The sequence below is a fragment of the Mesoplodon mirus genome (genome assembly GCF_964341445.2).
Source record: "Mesoplodon mirus genome assembly, chromosome: 2".
NCBI classification, from domain to species: Eukaryota; Metazoa; Chordata; class Mammalia; order Artiodactyla; family Ziphiidae; genus Mesoplodon; species Mesoplodon mirus.
Genome location: NC_138977.1, coordinates 231,248,835 through 231,276,814, shown reverse-complemented (window position 1 = coordinate 231,276,814; position 27,980 = coordinate 231,248,835). Strand labels below are relative to the sequence as shown.

At 51.2% G+C, this 27,980-nt stretch overlaps 1 protein-coding gene across 1 annotated transcript; it reads right to left on the bottom strand.

The window, feature by feature from the left end:
- Positions 1–3: 3 nt before the first annotated feature.
- SCART1 (scavenger receptor family member expressed on T cells 1) lies at positions 4–27,970 on the bottom strand (the record flags this gene model as incomplete). Its single annotated transcript, XM_082643954.1, is given in 28 exon segments — positions 4–123; positions 7,965–8,048; positions 8,201–8,298; positions 8,409–8,463; positions 8,734–8,832; positions 9,050–9,453; positions 9,527–9,595; positions 9,739–10,017; positions 10,020–10,046; positions 11,861–11,986; positions 11,989–12,174; positions 12,251–12,568; positions 12,714–13,019; positions 13,422–13,653; positions 13,657–13,698; positions 13,700–13,734; positions 14,476–14,596; positions 14,598–14,732; positions 14,736–14,770; positions 15,446–15,617; positions 15,621–15,691; positions 15,694–15,747; positions 17,654–17,762; positions 18,011–18,095; positions 25,117–25,225; positions 26,993–27,142; positions 27,242–27,349; positions 27,964–27,970. Coding segments are annotated over 28 exon segments (3,636 nt in total).
- Positions 27,971–27,980: the final 10 nt, after the last annotated feature.

Below are 27,980 nucleotides of genomic sequence, written 5' to 3'. Positions count from 1 at the left end.
CGCTTACCGAGACTCCAAAGGAGATGCCAGCACAGAGCGGTGGTGGGGCTTGGCAACAGAAGGGTCCCCCAAAGGGCAGTGATGCCTGTGGAAGCTGGATGGACCCAGAGAGAGGACCAGCCACTGCAGGACCCACCAGAGAGCCCAGAGGAGAGGCAAAAGGAAAAAGCCTAAAGCAAACTTGTCCTTTATTATCTTTCATATCATCCTTGGTATGTTGAAAAGAATGTATGAGGAATTCCTCATGTAAATCAAGGTATAAGAACAGTGAACACCAAGCAATCCACTGCTAATCCCAGAACGACCACCTCACTTCCAGCTGCACCTGCCTGCCTCTGTCCTGTCCCTGTGCCTCCAGAGGTGACCACTGCCCCGAATTTCCCTTCTGATATTCTCGGTGGTTTTCTTGCCAATGTTTTCACATTGTTTCATTTTTCTTATTTTTGAATTTCTAGAAGTGATTCCATCATTACCTCTAGGCACCCTGTGAGCTGTGGCTGGGGGTCAGTGACCAGGACTGTCCACTACCCATCAGATTATTCCCACGTTTCTGCTGCTGCAAAGAGTGGTGCTCATGCCATTTTCATGCATGCTTCCTGGAACACCTTGCAGGAACATCTCTAGGCCAGCAGTCTCAAGGGCTACGTGATACATGACACCATGTCACTTCTTAAGTGTTTGAACCCATTTAACTCTTACCAGGATGTCCGAGTGTTCCTGTCCATTCACAACACTTAATACTAACGGAGTTCTTAATTTTTACCCGACTAATGGACATAAAATGGTATTTAATTCTGGTCCCAATTTGCATTGCTCTGATTATGAATGAAGTAGAGAATCTCTTTATATATGTTTATTCATCAGACTTGTATCTTCTTCTGTAAAATGCCTACTCATGTACTTGCTCTTCTCTTGCGGTTTCTTATTCTCATGGTTTGTAGGTCTGCTTTATGTATTGTAGCTAATGACCCTTTTTCAGTTTTATGTGTTGCAATGATATTTTTCCTCTTTTTGGGCTTCCTTTTTACACTATCACATTTTTTAAAAATAAGTGGATACTTGAAAATGATCGATCCTATGTTTTGGAGCACTTTTTTGGGCTTAAAAATCTGTCCTTGCCCTGGAAAGATCAGAAAGATAGTTGCCCATATTTAAAGTTTTACTTTTCACATTTATATCTTAAATCCATGTGGAACTGATTTTTGTGTACGGTAAGGGCTAAGGATAAAATCTGTTTTCCCCGTATAGATATTAATCATCCCAGGACAATTAACTAGGCTTTATGGCTCGTACATGCAATTTAAGTGTGGCGCACAGACTGATGCTCTCTGTGAACGGTCTGCTCTGTCTGTGCTGAGACCAGGATGGAAACTGAGAGGAAGCAGTGACATAGAAACTTTGACATTGCTGTGCTTACCAAGCACATGATTTTTTTTCCAGTAAGTCACTTCTATTATGTTTTGAAAAAATATTGGCTCATAACAGGTTGCAAAATAACAAAAACCATGCAATACACCAACTCTTTACTACAGATAGTCAGAGAAGCACTGGCCCGAATGAGGCCCATTTATGTAAATGTTCAGGTAATGTTTGAAAAGTTACATGTGCTGTGATGGTGAGGTTATTCAAATGTCTTTCTTGCTATTAAAACTATTTGCTTGTTGACTTGACTTCATGATGGACAGAGCACTATTAATAGCTTCAGATCTCTCCCCGGAGGCCTGTCAGTTTTTATTTTAGAGACTTGGCGACTATTTTATCAGGTGCCTGATAATACCTTCTGCCTCATAATCTATTTTGTTTGACACTGACGTCGCTATGCTGGTTTCCTGTATAATGTATTAAAGACCAACTGGCAGAGACCAAAGGGTAACTTGTGAGACCAAAGGGTCACTGGTGGGGCTGCTGTTGGCTTACATACACCTGAAGCCTATTTCAGGGATGGGGGATTTGGGAACGAGACTTACATGTCTCACAAGAGACTATGGCCCAGTCTAACAATACACAATCTTCTTTAAATTTCACACCCCTCCACTGAATGGGGGGACGTCAGCTAACCATCCAAGGAAACATGGGGTAATGAACTTGTCAGGGCCGTGCTGTTCATCATCCAGAAGTGACCCAACTTGCTGGCAATCCGTCTTCTCTCCTCCATCTCTGGCACACAAAACGACATTCAGTTTTTTCAAAGATTAGGTAAGAAACAATGGAAACATTAAGAGGATTGGGAGAAATCTTGGCCACAAAGGAAAATTCACATTGGGAGAAGTGATATGGTGAAAATAATGTATATGAGCAAAAAACTAATTGATGAATCAAATCTTCATTGGATATTTAAATGAAGAAACTAATATAGAGGAAGCCCATTTGAGTAAAATTAAATGGAAAAAAGTTAGACATAGTTTATACAGGAAATTGACCAACATGTTAGACCATAGTAAATGAGTTCTAATGAAAAGTCATCAATGTTGGCACAATTCTGTTTTAAAAGTGCATATTTATGACAAAATGTCCTCTGAGCTAAAATATCCTTACAGTGAAAATGCAGAGAATAAACATTCTGGCCCAAAGGTCTCTGGCCTTCCTTCCTTTTAAGTGTGGTCAGGGAGGAGAGCTTCAGCTGCAGTTGTGGGCTCCCTGGTTAAACAGCGAGGAGTGGGAGACCACTCATGGTTACACCGTGTTTCAGCTCTACAGCCTGCATTTTTCTAATCTAGTAAGTAGAGTTGTCTGGCACTTATCTAATCCCAGGTGCAATTAAATTTGCCCAAACACAGTGTTATCAATCCCAGAGGCACATCAGAATCAAGAGAGCTTTCAAAAAATACTGATTCCAGAACACCCTAAAACGATCGCACTGGACTCTCTGGGGTAGGGGGCATGGGCACGAGGGAGAAGCCATGTGCAGCCAGGATGAAGAGCCCTGCCTCATAGACGACACCTGCCAGTGCTCTTCAATGGAGAGGATGGAGAGGTTGTACAAATGGCCCAAAGGAAATGGAAAGGATGAAGGAAAGGCACAGTGGGAGGGTCCCTGATGAAAGAAAAAAGGAAAGAGGAGCAATGGGTCCAGAGAAAACAAAGAAGCATGAAGGAAGAGTGTGACTGAGAGGTGGAAACAGTCCATGCAAAGCCCATCTCAGTCGAAGCGGAAAAGGAAGAGCAGAGCACACCCAAGTCATTATTTCCTTTGCTATGACAGTGATGATAACAGTGACAGTGACAATAGTGATGATGGTGATGGTGGTGACGGTGTTGGTGATGGTGATGAAGATAACAATGACGATGATCACTAAGATCATAAGAGGCATCCATCTCAGGAAACTAGGCATTATTTTCTGGGCTTAAACCATGTTGGGGTCCAGACGCTTTCAATGTGTTTAACATATTGGGAGGGTTCATAAGCAGAAAGGCTGACTGTTTTATCAATAGCACCAGAAATAAAACTCTACCTAAAGTGCCAGAGTTTATATCTTGCTTTTTCTTTAACACTGTGGTTATTTATGAGGATAATCTGTAATACACTGTGTAAGCTAATGTGTGCCAAGAGACAACCCTGCACAGTTTAGACTCCTGGGGAGCATGTCAGGAGGCAACTTTTGCAGGGAGCTGAATAAGGAACTATCTCAAGAGTTAGGTCAACCTGCCAAAGTCCACATTTAAGCGATGCTGATGGCATTCTGTGTAAAGCTAGTGATACGGTGCTTCTGATAGTAAGGTTGGGAATGTCATCAACCGATATGTCTCAAAAGTTCTGCTTTGTCATTAATTTGATTTCAGTTCCTAACTAAAGAAGATTGGAGGAATTATCTTTTAACTACTTCTAACTCTTGATTTTTGAAAGAATGTGGAGTACAACGTGTTTATATTTTATAATTTGCTAAGATTTACTTTGTTATTTTATTTTTCAAAATTCTCATATGTAAAATCGGCTTTCTTTTGCTGTACAGGTCTATGAATTTTAATACCAGTAGTTTTGTGTAACCACCACTGCTATGACCAGGTACAGAGCAGTTGTATCATCTCAAAAACTTCATCCTGATATTCCTTTACAGTCCGACAAGCACCCACCTCCTTCTCATAACTCCAGCCAACAGCTGCTCGGCTCTTGGTCACTATAGTTTTTCTTTTGATGGATGTCATATAAATGGGCTCACTGAATGTAACCTTTTGGGACTGGATTATTTCACATAACAAAATGCCTTTGAGATCCATGCAAGTGGTTGTTAGTGTCAATAGCTCATATAATATATATATAATTTTTCATTTTATGTTTTCTTACTTTATGTATAATACTTCATGTTTCTGCGTTTAAATAATTTGAATTAAAACGACAAGTTAAGAGTTGTATCTTTATAAATCAACATTTTATTTGATGTTACTTATTATATTTATACTTTTTCTATTTGAGTTGTATTAAATATTTAGCTTCACTGATTTTTTAAAAAGTTTTGTGAATTCAGAACTTAAAAATTTTAAATGTTAATATTGTTATTTTGGTATTACTCAAAATAAATACAGAAACAAAACACTGTTATTGCTATTTTGCTTGGGAATTTCATTCTTTACAAGAAACCGTAACCCTAAAGGTAGTCTCTTAAAAATTAATTCAGATCAGAAATTCTCCAGATTTCATCTGTATTGACCTTTTTCAATATTCTGAGCTATAAGTGAGAACCCAAGCAACCAACATGACGGTAGAGACAGAATATTCTGTTCAGCACGCCCAAGTATACCCAGGCTCGGAGAGCCTTCAGCAAGTTCACCGGGAAGAGTCTCAACTGGCTACAAGCTGAGTGATAAAATGACAATTTATTGAGTATGCTATCTGTCCAGAGAAGCAAGGGGGTGTGGGTCCCCCGAGGACCTTCTGATCCTGTGGTGCTGGAGGGACCTTGTGAAGTGGGCTGTGCCCTGGCCTGCTGGGCCCTGCGTGGGGCACATGGACCCTCCTCCACCTACCCCTGGAAGGGGAGTCTTTGGAAAAATGAGGAAAAGAGGCAGTGATTGGTGAGCATAAAATACCGTTGTGACATTCAATATCAGTGCAGCACAGGCAGTATTTAGACCTGAATCTAGGTGATCATTTTCTCCATCATCGAACCTTATTTCTACCGTGAACCCACTTTACCTGCCTTAGGGTGATCATGGCCACATCTGTTTTCCTTCCTCCTGGGCATTTCTGCAGTGTCATGTGTGGGTCCCAGGTGTCAGCATCAACCCCCCGCTGGTCTTGGCAAGTGATGCTTGCAGGTGAGTCCCCTCAACTTGGGAACAAGACCTCTCAGGTCCCCAGCCTTCTCTGTTATTTTCCACCCCCTCCTTAGAAGGTGTTAAGTTTCTCCATCGCTAAGTCTAAGCGGTGGAAAGCGTTGCCACAGTCACTTCTACTGTTGGACAGAGTGGGTCCGGGTGGGGCTGACTGCACGGGCTGCCCTTCTCTGGGGGCAAACCACTGGCCTCGCCAGCCTCGTGTCCCCGAGGTGTGAGGCAGCAGGCAGGGCCGGGGCCCTGCTAAGTGACCCCCCCACCTGCGTGTCTGCGCTGCTCCCTGAGGCTTCCGATCTTCCTGGGGGTGGAGGGAAGCATCTCTTGTCTGGGCACCAGCCTCAGATCCCCTGGTGATTTGCCTTTGGCCTCACAAAGCTCTGACGTTTTGTTGTTGATACAAGTAGCAGGTTTGTATTTTAATTCCAAGCTGCATGCTGACACTTTTCATTTTTTGCTGGTTTGCTTCTTTCGTGATAACGGACCACTTCACGACTTACTGACTGTTGCCTAAATGGTAAAAGGGTTAGAATAAAAGAAACACTGGGAATGAAACATCAATCTCCCTACATTCTCTGAAGGAAGTTTTATTTGATTGAACATGTTTATCTGAAGGGACCCATTATTCATCTGTGAATCACCAAGAACAAGATCCAAGTTGTGGTCAAAGAGACAGTTGACAAGATGAAAAGACAACCCTCAGAATGGGAGAAAATATTTGCAAATGAAGCCACTGACAAAGGATTAATCTCCAAAATTTACAAGCAGCTCATGCAGCTCAATGTCAAAAAAAACCAACAACCCAATCCGAAAAGGGGCAGAAGACCTAAAGAGACATTTCTCCAAAGAACACATACAGATGGCCAACAAACACATGAAAAGATGGTCACATCACTAATCATTAGAGAAATGCAAATCAAAACCACAATGAAGTCTCACCTCACACCGGTCAGAATGGCCATCATCAAAAAATCTACAAACAATAAATGCTGGAGAGGGTGTGGAGAAAAGGGAACACTCTTGCACTGTTGGTGAGAATGTAAATTGATACAGACACTATGGAGAACAGTATGGAGGTTCCTTAAAAAACTAAAACTAGAACTACCATATGACCCAGCAATCCCACTACTGGGCATATACCCTGAGAAAACCATAATTCAAAAAGAGTCATGTACCAAAATATTCATTGCAGCTCTATTTACAATAGCCAGGAGATGGAAGCAACCTAAGTGTCCATCGACAGATGAATGGATAAAGAAGATGTGGCACATATATACAATGGAATATTATTCAGTCATAAGAAGAAATGAAACTGAGTTATTTGTAATGAGGTGGATGGAACTAGAGTCTGTCATACAGACTGAAGTAAGTCAGAAAGAGAAAAACAAATACTGTATGCTAACACACATATATGGAATCCGAAAAAACGGTACTGATGAACCTAGTGGCAGGGTGGGAATAAAGACGCAGTCATAAAGAATGGACTTGAGGACACGGGTGGGGGAGGGGAAGGTGGGACGAAGTGAAAGAGTGGCATGGACATATATACACTACCAAATGTAAAATACATAGCTAGTGGGAAGCAGCCACATAGCATAGGGAGATCAGCTCAGTGCTTTGTGACCACCTAGAGGGGTGGGATAGGGAGGGTGGGAGGGAGATGCAAGAGGGAGGAGATATGGTGGTATATGTATATGTATAGCTGATTCACTTTGTTGAACAGCAGAAACTAACACACCATTGTAAAGCAATTATACTCCAATAAAGATGTAAAAAAAAAAAAACTAACAAAAAAAAAACCCTTAAAAGCATGACTCTCTACGAGGGTGGCGTCCTTGAGAAGCAGCCAGACGTCTGACAGCAGAGGAGTGAATGAGCGATGGAAGAACACATGAAGGACACCAGGCGGCCACTGAGAGCCATAGCGTGGATGAGCCAGCACGCTAGCTGCATGTTTTAGGTGGGAAACCCACAGGAACACAGAACGCGCACTGGTGCGCTGCTGTCGAGCATGCTCACATCTCTGCATGTGTGCAAAGAAAAGCTCTCGGTGGATATAAGCCAAGCTGCTCAGGCAGCCTTTTCTGAGTGATAGAATAAGTGATTTTCATTTTCTTTCTTTGTTCTCCAAGTTTTTGAATGTGTATTATGTTGTAAGCAGAATAAGATCAATAAAGGTTGCTTTCCAAAAGATTTGCCACAGAACCAGTTTTACAAAGAGCAGCTCTGGTTTTCAGATGAGTGTGGAGGAGACGAGGGGTTTCCAGAGGAGGCGGGGCCCCTGCAGGACCCTCTGCGCAGCAGCTCCAGCTCCCCCCAAACCACAGCCTGCACCGTGCACTGAGCCACACCCCCAGCTAGGACCTCAGGGACACGGGGACCTGCAGCAGCATCGGTGGTATCCCCAGTGCACTTCACTCCCAAGATGCCTAATCAATACCCTCCAAGTGGACTGAGAGGGCTGGGAGCCCTCAGGAAAGAGCTCAGCACTCAGCTCTGGATGGGGATGCAGCCGGGGTGCCGGGGGTAGGCGAAGGGAAAGCCACGCCGAGGGAGGGGAGGTGCATCCTTCCCGAAGTCCCAGCCCTCTCTGACGGCTGGGCTGACACCCTTATTCTGCTCAGACCCTCATCACCTCATTTCCTGCCAGCTTACTCTTTCCTCCAACCCCAGGGACACCCCCGCCCCCCGCACACCTTCCCCCATTCCAGGCCCCCGAGGAGGTCCAGCGGGCAGCAGCAAGCCAAGCTGGCCAACTCTTGGGAGCCAGTGGGCAGGCCCTGAACATGCACAGGGGTGCAGCGTGGGCTCAGACGTCCAGGAAAGCCGTCTGTCCCCCAAGGCTCTGTCAGGAGTTGCTCCAGAACCTGGTGACGTGCCCTCCTCACTCCACTTCGCCCCAGAGGCCCCGTCCAGCCTCTCTGCACGTTACCCTGGTCATCTCCCTCATCAGCGCTTCCTGTCCAAGAGAGACCTTCACATTCACCTTCTCCAGCCTCATGGTCCTTGAGACCACAAGCAGCATCTCTCCTACAGGCCAGGGAAGTGGGGCACAGGGGAAGGGCTGGGAGGCGAGAGGCAGTGCTCAGAGAGACTCCAAGGGCCCAGCACCAGAGGTGGCCGCAACAGACTGGCCAGACCCTGAGGGTAAACATGGAGGGGTAGGTGGTAATTGATGGCAGCGCTGGACGGACCCTGCAGAGGAGGGAATCACAGGAGAATTAAACCTGGTCTTTCCCAGGATGCTGAGATGGGAGAGTGGGAGTCCAGAAAGATCCAGATATGGGTGGGTCTGGTCATTTGCAAATGGATACCAGATCCACACAGGGAAGAGGACGTAGGGAAACTTATTTCCCAGAGAGAATGTGGGCATGGGGGATGTGGTCAGGGAGGTGTGGTCACAACGGGCTTGGTGGGGGCATCAGGGCAGGACAGCTGTGAGTGTTGGGGATCCTGGCACAATACCTGCGCCAGGCCGAGCACTGTCTGCAGATGAAAGGACAGGTGGCCAGGAGGTGGTTCATCAGGGACCGCCCACACATACACATGCACACACCAGGAGAACTGTGCGGGCAAGAGGCCATGGGTGAAGACAGCTGAGGCCATGGGTGAAGACAGCTGAAGACACTCAGAGCCCTCCTCGGGCCAGGGCAAGGCAGAGAGAGGACCAGAAACAGAACCTGGACCATGGTGGGCATCTGAGAAATGTCTGAGATGAATTATGGATGAAAGATTTAATAACTCTCTTTAAGAAACCAGGAAAATGAAAGTCCCCAGGCACACTGGCCTCTCCCCCTTCCCGGTCTCGCTGATGTCCCCCCATGGTCGGCTCGCGGTCAGCACGTCCCAGGGCAGAGGCTGCCAGGGTCTTCCTTCCCAGACTGAGCTGCAAGGAGCCCTGCCCACAGTCTCCGCGTCCCCATGGCTCCATAGGGCAGCCCCACAGGGACGCCTCGCTGCCCCGGCACCCCACCTCGTCCAGCCACACAGGCCCAGAGCCCGGCCAGAAGGCGGCCCCTGTCAGGGCACCCACAACCCAGCCGCAGCCCAGCTGGTGGCACACGACCTCGGCGTCCACCAGGTCCCAGGAGTCGTCGCACACGGTGCCCCAGGAGCCGGCGTGCCAGAGCTCCACACGGCCTGAGCAGTGGTCCTCACCCCCGCGCACGTGCAGTGCCCCCTCCTCTGCAAATGGGGCTGTGATCACCACGGGGCAGGACCCGATGCGGAGCGGACAGGGAAGTGATGGGAGGGTTACCTGGGCAGCTGTCGGTCGAGGAGCAATTGAGGGCCTCCCCAGAATCCTGCGTCGATATCTCTGACAATCCTACTGGAATAAACAGTGGCCCTCCCAGTGTAAATGCCCTGAGAAGCCTCAGAATGAAGCTTGTGGAGCCCAAGTGACCCCATGGGTCAATGGCAGCCCCTGCGGATGATTTGTTGGGCCCCCCAGAGACCACCAGAGCCCACCTGCACAGGTGATCCAGACCTCCTCCCCACGGGTGCAGGAGCGCGGGTGCCACGGGGCCAAGGGGCACTGCCACAGCGTAGAGTTTTGCAGCCTGCGGCACTGGATGTTATCCACCCAAGAGGTGCCCAGGTTAGTGTGGATGGGCCTGTTCTCCAGCCAGCCCTGCTCCCCACAGCCCAGCTGCTTGCAGATGATGGACAAGGAGGTGTCCTTCAGGGCATTACTGCACACGGTGCCCCACGTCCCATTGTAAAACATGTCCAGCCACCCAGCACAGCGCCACCTCGCAGCCTCAGGGCCACTGACCCTGGAAAACAATCACACTCAGGCCAGGGAAATCTCTGAAAGAGGAGGCCGAAACCAGGGGTGTCCCAGCACCAAGACCGATGCCAAGCAAGGGCATCTGACCCAGCGGGCCCCTGGCATCCACCTCACAGCGACTCCACATTCTCATCCATTTCCACCCCAAAGATGGGAGCAGTTGACCACAGGTAACCAGATTTAATCCCCAGCTGTGACACCTTAGTCAGCAGGCATCAGCTGATTGTCCAGAAATCTATCCTTGGAAATCACTCGAAATACAGAATAACCCTTTTGCACAACATGATCAATTTAGCAGTGATTATAAATATTCAAAAATTCAAAAACAGGAAACAGCCCAATCTCTGAGTTTGGACACAGCACTGGCCCTGGCTGGTCAGCGCCTAAGTAGTGTCTTGTTACCCTTGAGCAGTGTGAGTCCAACAAAAGAGTGACGTAGCAAGTAGACTATAACGTCACCACGTAGTGGAGCATGAGACGACCCTCTAAAATTATGTCACAGGGCCTGTAATTCATCAAAAAAAATACATATACGGGGATAAATCGAGGAATTTGGATATGAATTGCATCTGACAGGACCGTAACTAATTAAAACAAACTTTAAAAAACAACAGAAGGAACTACATCTCTGATAGATTACAAAAGTGGCCACTAAGATCCCTGCCTGTATCCATGCCTCCGGCACTAAGTCTATTTCCCAGCCTTGCATCTGGGCTGGGCTTGGGACTTCGGCCAACCAAATGAGTGCGGTAAGAGTGACCAGCGGCTTCCACTCCTGGGCCTCAAGAGTGCCTTGCCTGCCTCTGCTCCCACCTGTGGAACCCTGCTGCCAGGCTGAATCGTGACGACAGAGCATCCCCACCCCTGCCAACAGCCAGTCCCCCAGTAGAGGCCTGTCAGCCAGCAAGTGCCCACAGCACAGAGGAAGGAGCAACTTCAAGGAAACTGAAAACAGAGTGGAAGTTAAAATGTACATCTAGGAACAGGAAGACCAGAAATGACAGCAAAACAAAGCAGCCATGTGGACAGCACCTAGAGACGCCTTCTCACGAAGCGTGAGAAAAGAGCAGAGCCCCGCCCCCCTGCTCCCAATAAATTAAAAGGATGGGAAGAGCCAAAATAATGAGCCTGTTACCAAAAAAAGAAATGGGATGATTGAAATAGACACAGTCATCTAAGACAGCTGAAAAAGTTGAAGAAAACTTTCCTAAAGCAAAAATAGGAGCCAAAATCAATGAGAAGAGGCCACACTGGGCTGCCCACCCCGCCCCGGAGGGCCACCTGGAGATGCCAGAGGAGGCAGGACTGGCCAGACGCCCCCAGCATGTGACGAAATCCCATCATCAAGAATAATCACACCCAGACAAGATCCACCGAAAAAGCCTCAGATATGTATGAGCTGAAACACCAGCAACCTTCGTGCACTGCCTTAAAAATACTCCGGAAAAAGTCATCCAGCACACTAAAATATGGATCAAAATTAAGAATTCAAGACAGGGAAACCTCAAGCACAGATGTGAGATGAGCTTGTGAGGAGGGGAGCAGAGACCCCGTCACACCCCAGGGCCCCTCCCGACCCCCCAGCACAGCGCAAAGAAGAGGGTGCTAGTCACGCAGCATCCCTGCAGCAAGAGGGCACTGTAGCAGTGAAGTGAGAAGTTTCCCAAACCAGGAAGGGAACAGCCCTGGAGATTTCCGTGGAATCCGAGGAAAGCACGTGGGCATTATTTTACTCACTAACACAGCGCTGCCACTGGAAACCCAGCCGCCCTGGGAGGGGACTCGGGTCTCAGCACCCACCTGAGCAGAAGACGCCGGCGTCCTCCTTGTGCCCGCAGCCGTTCCGGCCCCAACCCCCCGACGGGCACTGCCACAGCGCAGACTCTTGGCCCTCACAGCCCAGCTCGTCCATCCAGATGCGCCCGGCCCGGCCCCGAAGTGCACGGCCCCTGGGGCGCTGAGCGCGTGGCCGCAGCCCAGCTGCCGGCAGACCACGTGGGCATCCCGCAGGTCCCAGCTGTCGTCACACACGGTGCCCCACGCGCCCCGCTGAAGCACCTCCACGAGCCCGGCACAGTGGCGCAGCCCCGCGGCCAGCCGAACCCGGCGGCTCCCTGCGGAGGGAGAGACCAAGTCAGGGCGGCCGCGCCCCACGGAAGAGGGGGATGGGGGGGCCGGGCCCGCACTCACCGGAGCACACGACTCCCGCGTCCCACGATGCCCCTGCGGACACCGGCGGGGACGCGGACACGTTGCACTGCGTCAGGCGGGTCTCGGTGCCCAGACAGCGCGCGCAGCTCAGCCCCAGCTGGACAGCCCCGCGCCGGGGCGCCGGCGCCTCGTAGGCTCGCTCAGGCCCTCCGCACTCCAGCTGCCGGCACACGACAGCCGCGCCGCGCAGATCCCACGCGTCGTCCAGGAAGCAGCCCCACACCCCATCCAGGGACACCTCCACGCGGCCATCACAGCGGCTCTGTCCGTCCCTCAGCCGCAGGGTGTCAGGGACACCTGGGGAGGGAGGCAGGACACTGCGGGGGCCAGCGAGGTGCCAGCGGGAGGGATCCCGGCCTGTACAGGGAAGAGGACGGCCCCTCCCAACACAGCCCCGTCCACTCTCGGCCTCCCTCTCTGTCCCACGCTCTTGCTGACCCACCTGAGCAGACCGCGGTGGCTGCGTTGCCAGGGACACAGGCCGGGGCGCCCAGGGTGCTCATTGGGCAATTCCACAAATAGGGCTCTGTCCCCACACAGTGAAACACGTCGGGCCAGATGGTTGAGTCCCCGTCCCCAAAATGGCCTCCTGGGTGTGTGGACACCGCGTTGCCACAGTTGAGCTGGCAGCAGAGGACCGTGGCATCTGCTAAGTCCCAGTGGGCGGCACAGAGGGGTGCCCAGGCCCCCTGAACCTGGAGCTCCACACGCCCCTCGCAGCCGCTGCTGCCATTGACCAGCTGGAGCTCTGGGGACAGGAGAGAGTGTCAGCGACTCCCCACCTGCAGGCCCACCACGTGGCGGTTTCTTCCTTTCACACCCGGTGTGAGGGTCTCGGAGAGCCCTTGCTCTGGCCAGCTTCCCACACACCTCAGCCTCAGCTTCCCGCTCATACGTCTCTGAGGGGGCCAGGCTCTGTGGTGCAGCCTTGGGGGTCCCACCCCTCTATGACCAGAAGTCCTCCCTCCTCCTCCTCCCTCCCTCAATGCGCAGAAGCAACCCTTCCTTCAGTGGGAACATGCACACCCTCCTGGCGGGCGGCACCTTAGGAGCTGGGAGAGAGCACCTCCCGGGGTGGGGGAGAGTCACAGAGGGAGGCTGGCAGGAAGGAGGAAGGGCCCAGCCTCAGAGCCCACCCTTCTGACCTCACCTGAGCACCTGAGCCCAGCGTCCTGGCCATGCCCACACTGGTGCCCGGGCCCCCGAGGGCAGTGGAACAGCAGAGACTCGTTGCCCACACAGCGGAAGGCCTCCATACACATGAGCCCCGAGCCCCAGCCGAAGTGGGCGCCCCCGGGTGTGGACACGGCCACGCCACACTGCAGCTCCCGGCACACCACATGGGCCGTGAACAGGTCCAGGTCAGCGTCACAGACACTGCCTCAGGTCAGGCCGTGCCTCACCTCCAGGCGCCCAGTGCAGGGGTGGTTGCCGCCCGCCCGCAAGCCAGGCCTCCGTGTGTCCTGGGGGAGGAGACAAACCCTGTTAGGGACAGGTGTCTCAGGTAACAGCTCAGCCTGGAGCCCCACCCGTGGACCCTGAGAGGCGCCAGCCAGAGTGGACCATCTGCACCCAACAGTGGGTCTGCCAATCAGTGGGCAGGAACTGATGGCTGGAGGCCCGCCGTGTCCCCACCCAGAACAGAGCTCACAGGGGCCACACAACCTCTGCCTGCCCAGGCGGTGGCATCAAGGCCCTCCAGGTCCCAGAGGCAAGGTCAATCACCCTTCAGGCCACAGAGCACTGCCCCCTTGGGGCACCAAGGAGAGCGGACAGTATACCTCATTTTCACCCAGAAAATAGCCACAGGGTCTAAGAGGCCCGATTCACTCTCACAGACTAGAGATGCGGCTGAGAAGGAAACTCACTACCCAACCCTGACTTGCGTTAAGACACACAACAGTCACAGCCAGAACAGCACAGACGCTGCAGACGGCCAGGGCCCCACCCGCCCGGGGCTTCTGAGCCCACACCTCAGGGTCCTGCTCACCTGGAGCTGCTGGTGGGGCACCTGCTGTGAGCGCCCACCCCACCCCATGCTGTGCTCTCAGAACCTCTAGGTCTCTGTCCAAAGTTGGTATGAGCTACAGAGAGTCAGGCCTTCGGGAGACCCTCGCAGGGCGCCACCCCACTGCTGCAGCCCTCCCCCCCCACCCCGCTCCCTGCTGTCCCTGAACCCCCGCAGCGTGGAGGAACGGCCTCACCTAAGCAGATCACCTGGGCATCTCGCCGGAAGTCGCAGCCACTGCGGAACTTGTTCAGTCTGCAGTTCCGGATGGTCTGCTCAGTGCCCCTGCAGGCCATGTACTCCCTGGCAACGCCCCCCATCTCGGCGGGGGGCCTGCAGCGCCGGGCCGCACCCCAGCTCCCGGCAGAACTCCGTGGCCTCCTCCTGGTGCAGGCCACAGAGGCGGTTCACCGCGCTCACATTCCTGATTTCAGGGAGCCCCGCACAGGGGCTTCAGCCCTTCACCAGCCGGACCTCCCGGAAAGTGCCGTCTGCAAAGCACACGCGGCATTGCGCAGGGTGCACGCTCCGTTGGCCATGCGGCCTCGGTGACCAGCCACGCCCACCAGGCGCCGGCCCTGGGCCCAGGCCCGCCCTGCGCCTCCCCTGAGGGGGTCAGCGCTGGGCAGGCTCAGAGGCCCTGCCTGGGTCAGCGCCCTCTGGAACATCCTCATTGGTTTTCAACACAGGCACCTGCATCCCTGCTTTGCTCTGGGGCCCACAGGCCACGCTGCCAGTCAGCTCAGAGACAGGACGTAAAGCGCCCAGACACAGCTGAAGACCCTCCAGACCTCCAGGGAAAGTATTTGCGTTGGCAACGGTGATGAGATGCCTGCGCGGCCGCTGGGGCCCCACCCTTCTGCCTGCTTCTCCATCCCCTCACCGCTCTTCTACCTGCTCCTTCGTTCCCTCTCAGTCTCTCCCTGGACAGCAGACTCCATGCAGCAGGGTTTTGTACGGTTTACTCACAGCTACATCCCCAGTACCCAGAGCACTGCTTTGTAAATAAGGTATTTGCTGAGCAAAAAACAGGACTCCTAACACAGGAGGAATGGAGAGATGAGAGGTGGCCTGTCTTAAGGGGTCAGATGGTTCTGGGGCCCCCACCAGAGGGCCCCACCCCCGACCCTCCCTTCTCCTCCCCCCACCCCCCACCCGTGACTTACTGGAACACAGAGCGACCACCACCCACTCGTAGGGGCACTGGCTCCGCGCCCACGCCCCCAGGCTGCACCCCCAGAGAGAGAACTCATCGCCCCTGCAGGACACGTTGTGGAGCCAGGGCCGCACCACCTCTCCAGGCAGCGGGACGTATTTGGGGGCACCCACGGCACGGCCTCAGCCCAGCTGCCTGCAGACCGGCGTCCACTCCTGGTTGCACACTTGTCCCCACTCCCCTTCGTGCCAGACCACACCACCCCGTCACACAGACCGTGCCTATAGGCCAGCTTCAGGTCGCTGGGTCCACCTGCAGACGGAACAGGCCAGGGGCAGGGGTCGGCAACAGCCGTGAGTGGGTGGCGAGGATGCCTGTGTTTGCCTGGGGCTGCCTCCGAGGAAGCCCTTGCTCCGAGGCCTCAGCGTAAAGCCAGGCACCCCAACCCCCAGCAGGGCGGCCCAGAAAGGTGATGGGGCGGGGCCCCTGTGTGCCCTGTACAGCCCCAAGTGTCCTCTCCTACCCTCCTCGGCCCACTGGAGCCCCCATGTCGTGGGTGACCTCACCCCCCAGGCATGGAAGTCCCCTTGTCCTCCTCTGCCTGAAGCTGCAGGCTCCCTCTACCACCCACCCCAGCCTCCAGCCAAAGGTCATTTCCCAGCTTCCACCAGAGGCCCTGCAGCCCCCGTCTTCCTCGTTCACTCCTACCCCACCCCCGTGGCTGCCCACCACCCGTCCAGCTCGCTTTCCTCGGGGCCACCTCCTGGGTCTCTGAGGGTCTCAGCTGCCCCCTGACTTTCCTGTCTCAACGGGATGATCAGGGACCCATCCCCCTAACCACGTCCCTTCTAGGCTTCTGCACCTGGGTCTTTCCGGCACAGCCCCAGGCAGGCCCCGCCCATCACAGCCCCGGGGCAGGCCCCGCCCATCAGCCCCTGGACCCTCTGTCCTCGCCACCGCATCCTGGGCTGATGCAGGGAAATAAAACACCTCCACGGGGACAGGTATGTCCCAGCCTGGACCACCCCAGACCACCTCCAGGGCCTGTCTTGGACTCATGGGGGGAGGAGAGAGAGGGAAGACCCCCCACACCCCCAGGACAGAGGAAGGCACATTCCTCACACCTCCCACCCAGGGCCCTCATCCATCACTGCCGCCCCTCCCCCCAAACCCCCTCATTCCCCCACCCCTTCTTCTCTGGACGTAAATGTGCACGGCATCTGCCATTTTAACACAAAACAGGACCCCTCCCACCAGCCCGCATCACTGTCTTCTTCAGAACTCAGCCCTTCACACCCTCCATCATCGCCACCCAGATCCTCACCCCAACCCCAATGCACCCCTTCTGTCCAGCTCGTGGTCACCTCCTTGCTGGACCCTGGATCAACCTGCCCAGTGACGTTTCCTTCCATCAGCTTCCAAAGCACTGCACGCTGCTACTCTCGCCTGCACCACCCCCAGCCCCAACACAACTGCATGTGTACGAACGCGATTGCTCACACTTTCTCTCACACGCATAGCTGCCCACGCTCCACATTCACACACTCACCCACTCATCACGGCGCCCATGCCACCACATGCAGATCCCTGGGGCTCACTCTCACCTCCAGCCTCTCCATGCGGTTCCTCTGGCAGGACCCCTCTCTATAGCTTCCTGCCCGTGACTTAGCCTCTTGGTTTCTAGACCCAGCTGCCCCCCCAACCACCCCCACCCTGATGTGGCATCTCTGGGACTGTGGCTCTCCTCTATGGCCCAGCACCAAGCTCTGTGCTCACCCTCATGTCCAGGTGCTGCCAGCTTTCACACTCCCCCACCCACCCCCTGCCCTGCCCCAGGGGAAGGAGAGGGGGCAGTCCCCTGCAGAATCCATCAGCACCCCCTGTCGATCTGGGTCGTTGGGACTAGTTGCTGGCCATATCCCCTCATTCCATCTGGGCTCTGGCCCAGCCCTGCACTCTGGACTCTGAGCGGTGGGGCTGGGGGCTCTGGGCTCACCCTGGCACTGAACCTGTTCAATCAGTGTAGGGACAAGCGTCTCCAGGGGTCTGCATTTGGAGCCCACGTACCCTCCTGCCCTAGGATGTGCCCCTGCTTTTGGCTGAGCAAGACCCGGGCAGACAGCTGGTCACAACAGGGGGTACTCAAACCCCAGGGCCTCAGCGTCTATGAAGTCTCTGCCTCCAGAAGGTTCCATGGATCAAGGAAGGAGAAACTTACCAGTGGAGACTGCCCTGACAGTGAAGAGAAGGATGCTGAGCCCCAAAGCCCAGAGAGCTGCCCTCGTGGCCCTGCAGTCCCAGGGCCTCAGCCAGCTCCCACCACTCAGCTGGGACAAAGGTAGAGGTCATGGTCCAGAGCCAAATATACAGAAGCAGAGCTGCCAGCGGCCTCCCGGGACCAATGGGACAGCAAGGGCCTTTCCAGAGCGTATCCGTGGCTCTCTCTCTCCGTCTGGGTGCTGAGCAGCCAATGGCCTTGGCGGCCCTGAGCGCCACCAGACATGAGCGAGGGGCCCAGGCTGTGGGTTTCCTCCTGGCTGATAACTGCTGATGGGTAGCTTCACTCAGACCCCACAGTCAGGCAGGTGGTCTGATCAGCCCATAGCCACAGCAGCAGCGAAGCCCTGCCCTCCACCCAGGCCATTGGCTTCAGCTCCCCACTGTGGGTGGTGACACAGTGACACCAGACATCATGGGGTCCAGCAGGGAAGATGTAGGAGCCCCACAGCACAGAAGAACAAGACAGGCCAGGACAGCTTTGCATGGGCTCTGAGATCTAAACTATCATTGCAACTAAAGCCACGAAAGAAGCCCAGAACCTACACCCTGAACCTAAAAACGGTGACCACCTGCTGAAATAGAAGATTTAAATAGAATCAAGAGTCTCCTGACATCACAACCGGTATGCCCAGGATACAACTGAAAATCACTCACCATGTGAAGAACCAGGGAAAACATACTTTGATGGTAAAAGACAATCAGCTGATGGCGATACCAAGAATTAGATGTCGAAGTTATCTGACAAGGATTTCAAAACAGCCATCATAAAAATGCTTCTACTCTAAATTGCAAATTCTTTTTAAACAACTGAAAAAAATTCTCACAAAGAAATAGAAGTTATAAAAATGAACCAATGGTGAGGATGTGGAGAAACTGAAACACTCATACTTTGCTGGTCGGATTGGAAAATAGTGCGACCACTTTGGAAAACAGTCTAGCAGTTCTTCCAAATGTTACACAGAGAGGTACCCTATGACCCAGAAACTCTGTATATCAAAGAGAAATGAAAAGTTATGTCCAAGATAAGCAACAAGGATATATTGTACAGATCAGGGAATTACAGCCATTATCTTGTAATAATTTATAATGGAGTATAATCTGCAAAAGTACTGAATCACTATACTGTATACCTGAAACTAATATAATATTGTAAATCTACTGTACTTAAATTTTTAAAAGTTATGTCCATATTAAAACCTGTACATAAATGTTCATGTAAAACCTGTACATAAATATTAGCATTATTCATAATAGAAAAAATAGAAACAACCTAAATGTACATCAGTTGATGAATGGATAAACAAAATGTGGTACATCCATACCATGAAATATTATTCAGCAATGAATAATAGGCATGGAGTACTGGTACTTGCCTGGTGGTCCAACAGCTAAGACTTCACACTCCCAATGCAGGGGGACCAGGTTCGATCCCTGGTCAGGGAACTATATCCCACATGCATGCCTCAATTAAGAGTTTGAATGCCACAACTAAAAGATCCCTCATGCCACAACTAAAGATCCTGCATGCCACAGCTAAAGATCCTGCATGCCACAACTAAGACCCAGCACAGCCAAATAAATAAATAAATAAATAAATAATTTTTAAAAAAGAAAGGCATGGAGTACTGATGAACACTGCAGTGGGAGGAACCTTGAAAACATCATGCTGAGTGAAATAAGTCAGCCACAAAAGACCACATACATGATTCTATTTATATGAAGTGTCCAGAATAGGTAAATCCATAGAATAGAAAGTGGGTTGGTTGTTGCCAGGGGCTGGAAAGATGAGGAAATGGAAAATACCACTGATGGGGACAGGATTTCCCTTGAGGGATCATGAAAATGTTCTGAAATTAACCAGTGGTTATTGTTGCATGATTCTGAATACACTACAAACCACTGGATTATACACTTATAAAGGATGCATTTGTGGTATATGAATTGTATCTCAATAAAGCTGTTATATTTTTTAAAGAACCAAATGGAAATTATAGAACTGAAAATACAATGTGAACTCTTTTTTAGAAACTCACTTAGTGGACTCAGTAGTAGAATGGACACAACAAATGATAGCATCAGTGAGCTTGAAGACTAATAAATGGAATTTACTCAGTGTAAACAACAGAGAAAAATGGGAAAAAATTAATAGAGACTCAGAGAGCTCTGGGACAATAACTAAAGATCTAACGTTTATATCATTGGAGAACTGGGAAGGAGAGGAAAGAGGGTGTGAGGCTAAAGAAAGAATTTGAAGAAATAATGGCTGAAAACTTCCCAAATTTGATTGAAGACATAAACTTACAGGTTCAAGAAACTGAGTAAACCCCAAATAGGATAAACTCAAAGAAATTCACATGAAAACACATAATAATTAAATTTTTGAAAACTAAGGACAAAGAAAAAACTTCTAAAAACAGCCAGAGAAAAATGATTCATTATCTACAAAGGAAAACCAATTTGAATGAAAGCAGATTTCTCATCTGAGTGGAGGCCAGTAGGTAGTGGAACAGCAGTCTCTAAGTGCTAAAAGAAAAGATGCACCTAGCCTGAGTCCTATATCTGTGAAACTATACTACAGAAATTCAGGAGAAATAAAGACATCTTCAAATGAAGGAAAACTAGGATAATTTGTTGTTAGCAGATCTACCCCTAAATAATGGCTAAAGAAAACCCTCCAAACAGAAGGAAAATGATAATAGTAAGATGGGGCTTTCTGAAAGGAAAGAAGAACAATGAAATGGGTAAAAGTAGAAGTGAACATAATAGACTTTCACTTCGTGAGTTTCTTTAATCATATTCTATGATTGAAGCAAAAGTTATTACATCTGAAGTGGTGCTTAATGTATACAAAAAAATACTTAGGAAATTATATATATATATATATATTTTTTTTTTTTTTTTTTCGCGGTACGTGGGCCTCTCACTGTTGTGGCCTCTCCCATTGCGGAGCACAGGCTCCGGACGCGCAGGCTCAGCGGCCATGGCTCACAGGCCTAGCCGCTCCACAGCACGTGGGATCTTCCCGGACCAGGGCACGAACCCGCGTCCCCTGCATCAGCAGGCGGACTCTCAACCACTGCGCCACCAGGGAAGCCCTGATTTCCTCTTTGATTTCTCCACTGACCCATTGGTTTTCTAGTAGCATGTCGTTTAGTCTCCACATGTTTGTTTTTTTCCCATTTTCTTTCTATAGCTGATTTCTAGTTTCATACAGTTGCGGTCAGAAAAAATGCTTGAGTATGTGTGCATCTTTCTTACAACTTTGGTTGTACAGGAGTCTTTCTGTTTCCAGTCAGTTTTTAGTGAGAATTTTTCCACATTTAGATGTATTTTTGATGTATTCCTGGAGGGAGATGAGATCCACATCCTCTTACTGCACCATCTTGATATATCCCCCTGAGTTTTGTATAGTTTTCTTATTGGTTACTATAGCTATTATACACATAAGTATAAGTAACTTATCACCATTACAGGTGTTGACATTTCACCAATTAAAGTGAAATATAGAAACCTTACTTACATTTAGGTTCCTTTAAAACTCAACCAGGATGAAATAGATAACCTGAATAGTCCCATAACTATTAAGGAAGTTAAGCTCTTGTAACCAAAATGCTCCTAAAGCCAAGGTTCTCCATGTTGGAATGGACATTTGCAGATTAGCAAGGGAGGAGGTTAGAATGAGTCATGTAGTGATGGACTAGACTTGGAGACATCAGTAAGATCTCATGTATAGCTTAACATAGATACAGATGCTTATGTATGGAAATATTTATAGAGATGTGTATATATCTATAGACATGTCTATAGACATGTGTGCAGGTATGTGTCAGCTGAGAGGGCCTAGGAGCAAAGACACTCCAGTAGCAAAGAGCACACCTAGGGTCCACATCTAGGTTTCTAATGCCATTATCCAATGAAAGGAACCATAGCTCCTTGGAGAAATGGCTGATTCTAAAACTGGGGTAGACAAAAATACAAGATGAGCTGGGAGCATCTTTTAGTGCCAAAAAGCAAAGAAGTGATCAAAATCAAATGATAAAAAAAATTTTTTTTGAAGGAAGTATGCCAAAGGTACACAGGGGAAAGCTGAAAGAGCTCCCAAAGGCCAAAGGTGGAACAATGTGAACAACAAAATAAATAAAACAACAATGGTTACAACCCGAAGTGTAAAATAAATATCCCTGAGCCATACTGATGTAAATATTGAATAAATCAATCAATAGTAAATAACAATAAATAAATCAAATGGGGCAGAAGAGGTAAATGTCCCATGCAGAAGAATTCCAAATATTTTGCGTGGATTATGCTTTCAAGCAGGGAGAGCATAATCTCCCTTAAGTGTGGGCCACATATAGTGTCTTCCTTCCAAAGAGTAAAACATAGAATAGAATCGGGGGGAAAAGAGTAACCTGACAGTGGAGAAACCTGACAAACACGACCACAGCCACGTGTTCAAGGTCAATATTGACAGTGACATGTCATGTTGAGGGTATATGCCCTTAATATGATGTGACAAGAAGGGCATTTTACCTCTGTCATCTCCCTCCCAAAAACCCTCCCAATAACCACAATCCAATGAGACAAAGATCAGACAAATTCCAATAAAGGGGCATCCTACAAAATACCTGAACAGCACTCCTCACAACAGTCAAAGTCATCAAAAACAAGGAAAGTATAAGAAACTGTCACATCCAGGATGAGCCTAAGGAGACAGGCCAACTAAGTGTCATGTGGTGTCCTAGATGGGATCCTGGGAGAAAAAGGACATCAGGTAAAAACTAAGGAAATCTGAATAAACTATGGACTTTAGTTTATAATACTGTATCAATATTGTTCCATTAATTGTAGCAAATATACCACACTAATGTAAGATGTTAATAATGATAAAACTGGTGGTGGAATATATGATGACTCACTGTACTATCTTCTCCATTTTTGTGTAAATCTAAAACTGTTCTAAAAAAAATAAAGTCTAAATACTGCTGAAAAAGAAATGTCTAGGCCCAGATGGTTTCAAAGAGAATTTTACCAAAAATTTAAATAAGAATACACCAATTTCACACCATCTTTTCAAGAAAATAAAAGAAGATGGAACACTTCTCAACTCATTTTATAAGACCAGGATTACCCTGATACTAAATCCAGCCAAAGACAGAAAACCACAGATGAGTAAAAGAAAAAGAAAACTACAGAACAATATTTCTAATATATTTAAATGCAAAATCTTCAACAAAATTTTATCAAATATAATCCTGTGTATAAAAAGAACAATACACTACAACTGAGTGGAATTATCACAAGCATGCAAGGCTGGTTCGATATTTGAAAATCAGTTACTGTAATCCATCCACAAAAGGCTAAGAAGACAAATTATATGATCATATCAATGATGCAGAAAAAACATTTGACAAAATTCACACTCCACTCAGGATAAGTAAAAAACTCTCAGAAAACTAGGAATAGAAGGGAACTTCCTCAAGAGCACTTACAGAACACCTACAATTAACATCATACTTAATGGTGAAAGACTGGATGTTTTCCCTCTAGATCAGGAACTGTACAAGGATGTTCATTCTCACCACCCTTACTCAACATATTACTGGAAGGTCTAGCCATTGCAGTAAGACAATAAGAAGAAATAAAAGCTTACTCATTGGAAAGGATAAAATTTTTAAATGTCTCTATTTACAAATGACATAATTGCCTATGTAGAAAATCCCAAGAGGTCTACAAAAAAAAAAAAAAACTAGAACTAATAAGTGAATTCAATAAGGTTACAGGGTACAAGATCAAAACACAAGAATCAATTACATTTCTATATACTAACAATGAACAGGTGGAACCCAAAATAAAAATGCAAAATAACTTACAATTTCTCCAATGAAAATGAAACACTTAGGCATAAATCTAACAAAACATGCACAGGATATGTCTGGTGAAAATTACAAAATGTTGATGAAAGAAATCAAATACTCTCTAACTTAAAGAGACATATGTTTTCATGGATTGGAAGACCCAACATAGCAAAGATGTCAATTCTCCCTAAACTGATGTGTGGGTTTAAGGTAATTCCTATCCATATCTCAGCAAGGATTTTTTTGGTAGACATAGACAAACCTATTGTAAAATTTATATGGAATATACATTACTGTGTGAAAAATAGATAACTAATGAGAACCTACTATGTGTCACCACCCGTGGGCCCCAGGAGGGCCTGCTCAGCAGCCTGCCATCCACCTCCTCCAACACCCCAGCTCCACGTAGCAGGAACTTGTCTGTTTGCTGCTGCGTCTGAAGTTGAGAGCCCAGGCCGAGACCAGTGAGGACCCAGCAAACGCCGCTGAATGATGAAGGAGTAAAGGACTTCTGTAAAATGACTTTGGGGCAGAGGGACACACAGCCAAGCTACCCCCACCCGGGCCCAGCGGGGCAGCCCCAGAGCTCTGAGCTCCACTGGGGCAGGGACCCAGGCTGGAGTGGCAGCAGGGCCCTCTCCCACCTTTAAGGGGCCGGTCAGCTGTCCCCTGCAGCCTGTGGGACCCCTTCTCTGATTCAGCACAGAGACTGATGGCGAGGTCTGTGCCCCATGTGCCAGGAAGCGGCCGTGGCCCCTTGCGGGCTCCTGGGCAGAGGGTCCTAGGCCAGCGCCCCTTCGTGCCTCACTAAAGGGTTTCTCCGTCCACCTCGTGTGACCTTCACAGTGGACCGCCGGAGAGCAGGGAGGTAGGTGACCATGCGGTCGGCCAGGAGCCCCAGCCACTCGGAGCAGGCAGCGTGGAGCCCACCCAGGACAGCAGGGTCTGGGGCATGGCCCAGGCCACTCCTGCGCCCCCAGCTCTGGCCAACCGTGGACAGTGGTTTCTACCCGAGCCCCCTCTGCTGCACTGAGCGGCCGCTGGATGGCGAGGGTGTCCACCTGCACCCACATCCTACCTCTCTCACATCGGCTCTGGTCCCACAAGGACAGCGGGGGAGGGCAGGTTTCCCTCTGGGCTCTGATTCCCGCCACTCTGGCTGACAGAGCTAATCACAGGACAGGAGGGCCCCTGGGCAGAGGCCTGGGCCTCCCGGGAGGAGTTGCAGCCGTGTGGGTGTCTTGTGCACCGGCCCCTGGAACCGGGGGGTGGGAGGAGCCTGCCCCTGTCCTCCTCCGCCTGCCTCTCCCTTCTGTGGGCTCTTTTCATGTGAGAAGAAAGTGACTGAGGACCGAGGTCAGCCTCCCATTTAAGACTCGGTTATCCTTTGGAAACACACTCGTGGCCTGGGAGGCGGGTGGTGTGGGCTCCCAGGCTGCCCAGCCCCTGGCCGCTCTCCCCGTGCAGAGGAGACTGTGGTCCCCTGTGCTTTCCCCCAGAAGACCGGACTCCTGCTCCTGTGCAACAGGGACCTCGGAGGAGGCACCTGCTCCCATCTCGGGCATCGACCGCTGTCACCCCCCAGACAGGCCTCTTCTTTGTGAAGGGGATCTCTGCAGCCAGGCTCATCCCTTTTGCATCCTCAGAGCTCTGTCCTGGGAGGGATGCACCTGGATGGTCACAGGGAACACGACAGTCCTGGGATGGGGAGATCCGCAGGCCCGGCACCCAGAGCTGGGTTCAGCTGTCAGCAGGACACACGCTGCAGGAGCCCCTGGTCAGCCTCTGCCTGCCCTGACCCAGCCGAACACCCGTGCAGAACATGAGTCCCTCTGAGCGCTCAGGACCAGGTAAGGAGCCGCATCTGCCAGGCCCCTGCCCCGGAGAACTGTCGGGCGCCCCATGACAGGTGAGCAGAGCGTGGGCAGGGCTGGGACTTGAACCCAGCCAGTTCCACCGCCTGAGACTGCATCAGTCTTAGCACAGGTGGAGCTGAGGGTGTGTGTGCTTGTGTGCGCCCATTCCCGCAACAATGGGCAGTGAGCCAGCCAGGGCTGTCGGTAGCCGGGTGTGTGTCCTGACTGGCGCCCGTGTGAAGGGCATGTCTGTGGTATGGGGTTTACCCTGTGTCAGAGCCGTGTTTGTCCATGTGGTTCTGTGCAGGTGGCGTGTGTACGGGGATGTCTGAGTGTCTCTCTGGGGCACGGGCACTGCCGTCTCTGTGTCTTTGTCTGCCTGGGGGTGTGGTATCCACCTGAACGCCTGCTCTGCTCGGGGGCCTGTGGGCTGGGCACGGAGGGTGCAGGCACCTGTGAGCGAATCTACGTCTGGGGGACGGTGTGTGGCTCTTGCGCTCGTGTCGGGTTTGGGGAGCACGTGTGTTGACTGGTACATTGTGGTGCAAGACGGGGACCTTGTGGTTTGTCCCCATGCATCTGTATGATGAGAACTCAGGCCCACCTCCCACCCCATCAAAGAAGTGGCCCTTCTGCTGCATCTTTCAGACTGAGAAACAGGAGCTGGGTGAGTACAGATCTCTGTTCCAAGTCTCACAGCCGGTCAGCGGCAGCTCAGAGCAGACATGGCTGTCAGGAGCCATAGTGGGAGAGTAGCGAGGGGGGCCCGGGGTAGTTGTGCCCAGGCCCTGGCCACACCGGCAGCTGACACCACACCACCGAGGTCTGACCAGGTCCCTCTTCTGCCTGGAGTCACTGCTGCCCCTGTGGCCACCAGGCATCCCAGGGTCTGTAGCAGGTGAGCTCAGCCAGGGTCCTGCCATGACCCCGTGGGACAGCTGAGAGAGCAGGGGTGCGGGGAGGGCAGGGTTTGAACCCGAGCTGCCCGTCCCAGAGACCACACCCTGGAGCTCGGGGCCCTGCTACCTCCTAAAGTCTTTGCAGGATGAAAACGGGAGGTTCCTGCCGCCTGGAGCAGACACGAAATAAGGGCAGAGATATGAGGCTGGGGTTTCTGTTTTCCAGATACATCCTGCACACGTGATCCAGCCTGCTCTAGCAGGGGGCCAGGGCTGGCGGCAGCTTCTCCCCTGTTACAAGAAATTGTCTCCAGAGGCTTGAAAGGACCAGATCCTAAAGACAGAAGACAGAAGTCGGCTCCCCTCCCGCCCTCGCTGGGCAGCCGGCTCTCGACTGGGTGTTACTTTGACGTCAAGTGTGTGGACCTGCTCAGGGCCCTGTTCTGAGTCCCGTACAGTGCAGTCAAAAAGCTAAAACCCCAGCCACACTACAAATGAATGGACTGACTTTTTTTTGCCCATGCCACGTGGCATGTGGGATCTTATTTCCCCAACCAGGGATCGAACCCGCGACCCCTGCAGTGGAAGCGTGGAGTCCTAACAACTGGACCACCAGGGAAGTCCCTGGACTGACTTTTAAATGGGTTCTGGAGACCTGGAAGCTCACTAAGATGTCTGGAGGGCCCGTTCTTGAGACGGAGGGACAGGCTTATGTGGGGCAGGGGGTAGGGGCCCAACAGGAGGGAAGAGACCCGGCTGCCCAGCGAGAGCGAGAGCGGGAGCCGACTTCCGTCTTTAGGATCTGGTCCTTTCAAGCCTGTGAAGACAATTTCTTGTAACAGGGGAGAAGCTGCCGCCAGCCCTGGCCCCTCGCAGCCCCTTGACTATCACTTGGGGTGGGGGCTGAGATCCGCACAGGGAGGCCCCGCCCACAGAACCTCCCTGCAGAGCCGTGGCCGCAGGACCAGGCTCGGACGGAACTGCATGGGAGCTGGCATGGGGCCGGGCAGCTGAGGGCCGGATCCTGAGGGCCGTGGAGGGGACTCAGCTTCTGGGGTCACAGTTTGCTTATCCAGGGCTGAGAGGGGACTCAGGGTGGGGGGACTTGGATTCCTGGGTCCTGCGAACTCCTCGGGAGTCTGCTTCTTGGGAACAGGCGTCACCCTTTTTGGAGTCTGCTGAGTGCCATGTGTAACCATGGGGTAAACTTAGCAGGGCTGTCATCGCATGTACAGGGTGGTGGGGACCTGCCACTTACCTGGGAAGACAGTAGGATCCTGGCTCCTCCCACTCTTCCCCGGCTCACGTGCCCACTGTCCCTGACCTCAGTGAACTGGGCCATGGGCCCCCACCAGTCCCCATGAAGCCTGTTTGCGGGTTGCCAGGTCAGGTCTCTCAGGTGTCCTCCTGTGTGCCCTATGACACACAGCATTCGTCTACCATCTGCGACCAGGCTGGGCTGGCCGCCCCAGAGCAGACAGAGCCCACGTCTGCCCAGCTCCCACCCAGCACCCGGTGGGAAACTCGTGGTGCCGGGGACCAGGCCCTGGGCAGCACTGGGGGACGCAGATGAGGGTCAGGTCCCCTCCCCATGGGGAGCTCGGCTGACACAGCCTCGAGGGAGGCGCAGTGCCTCACCCGCCATCTCTGCCCCC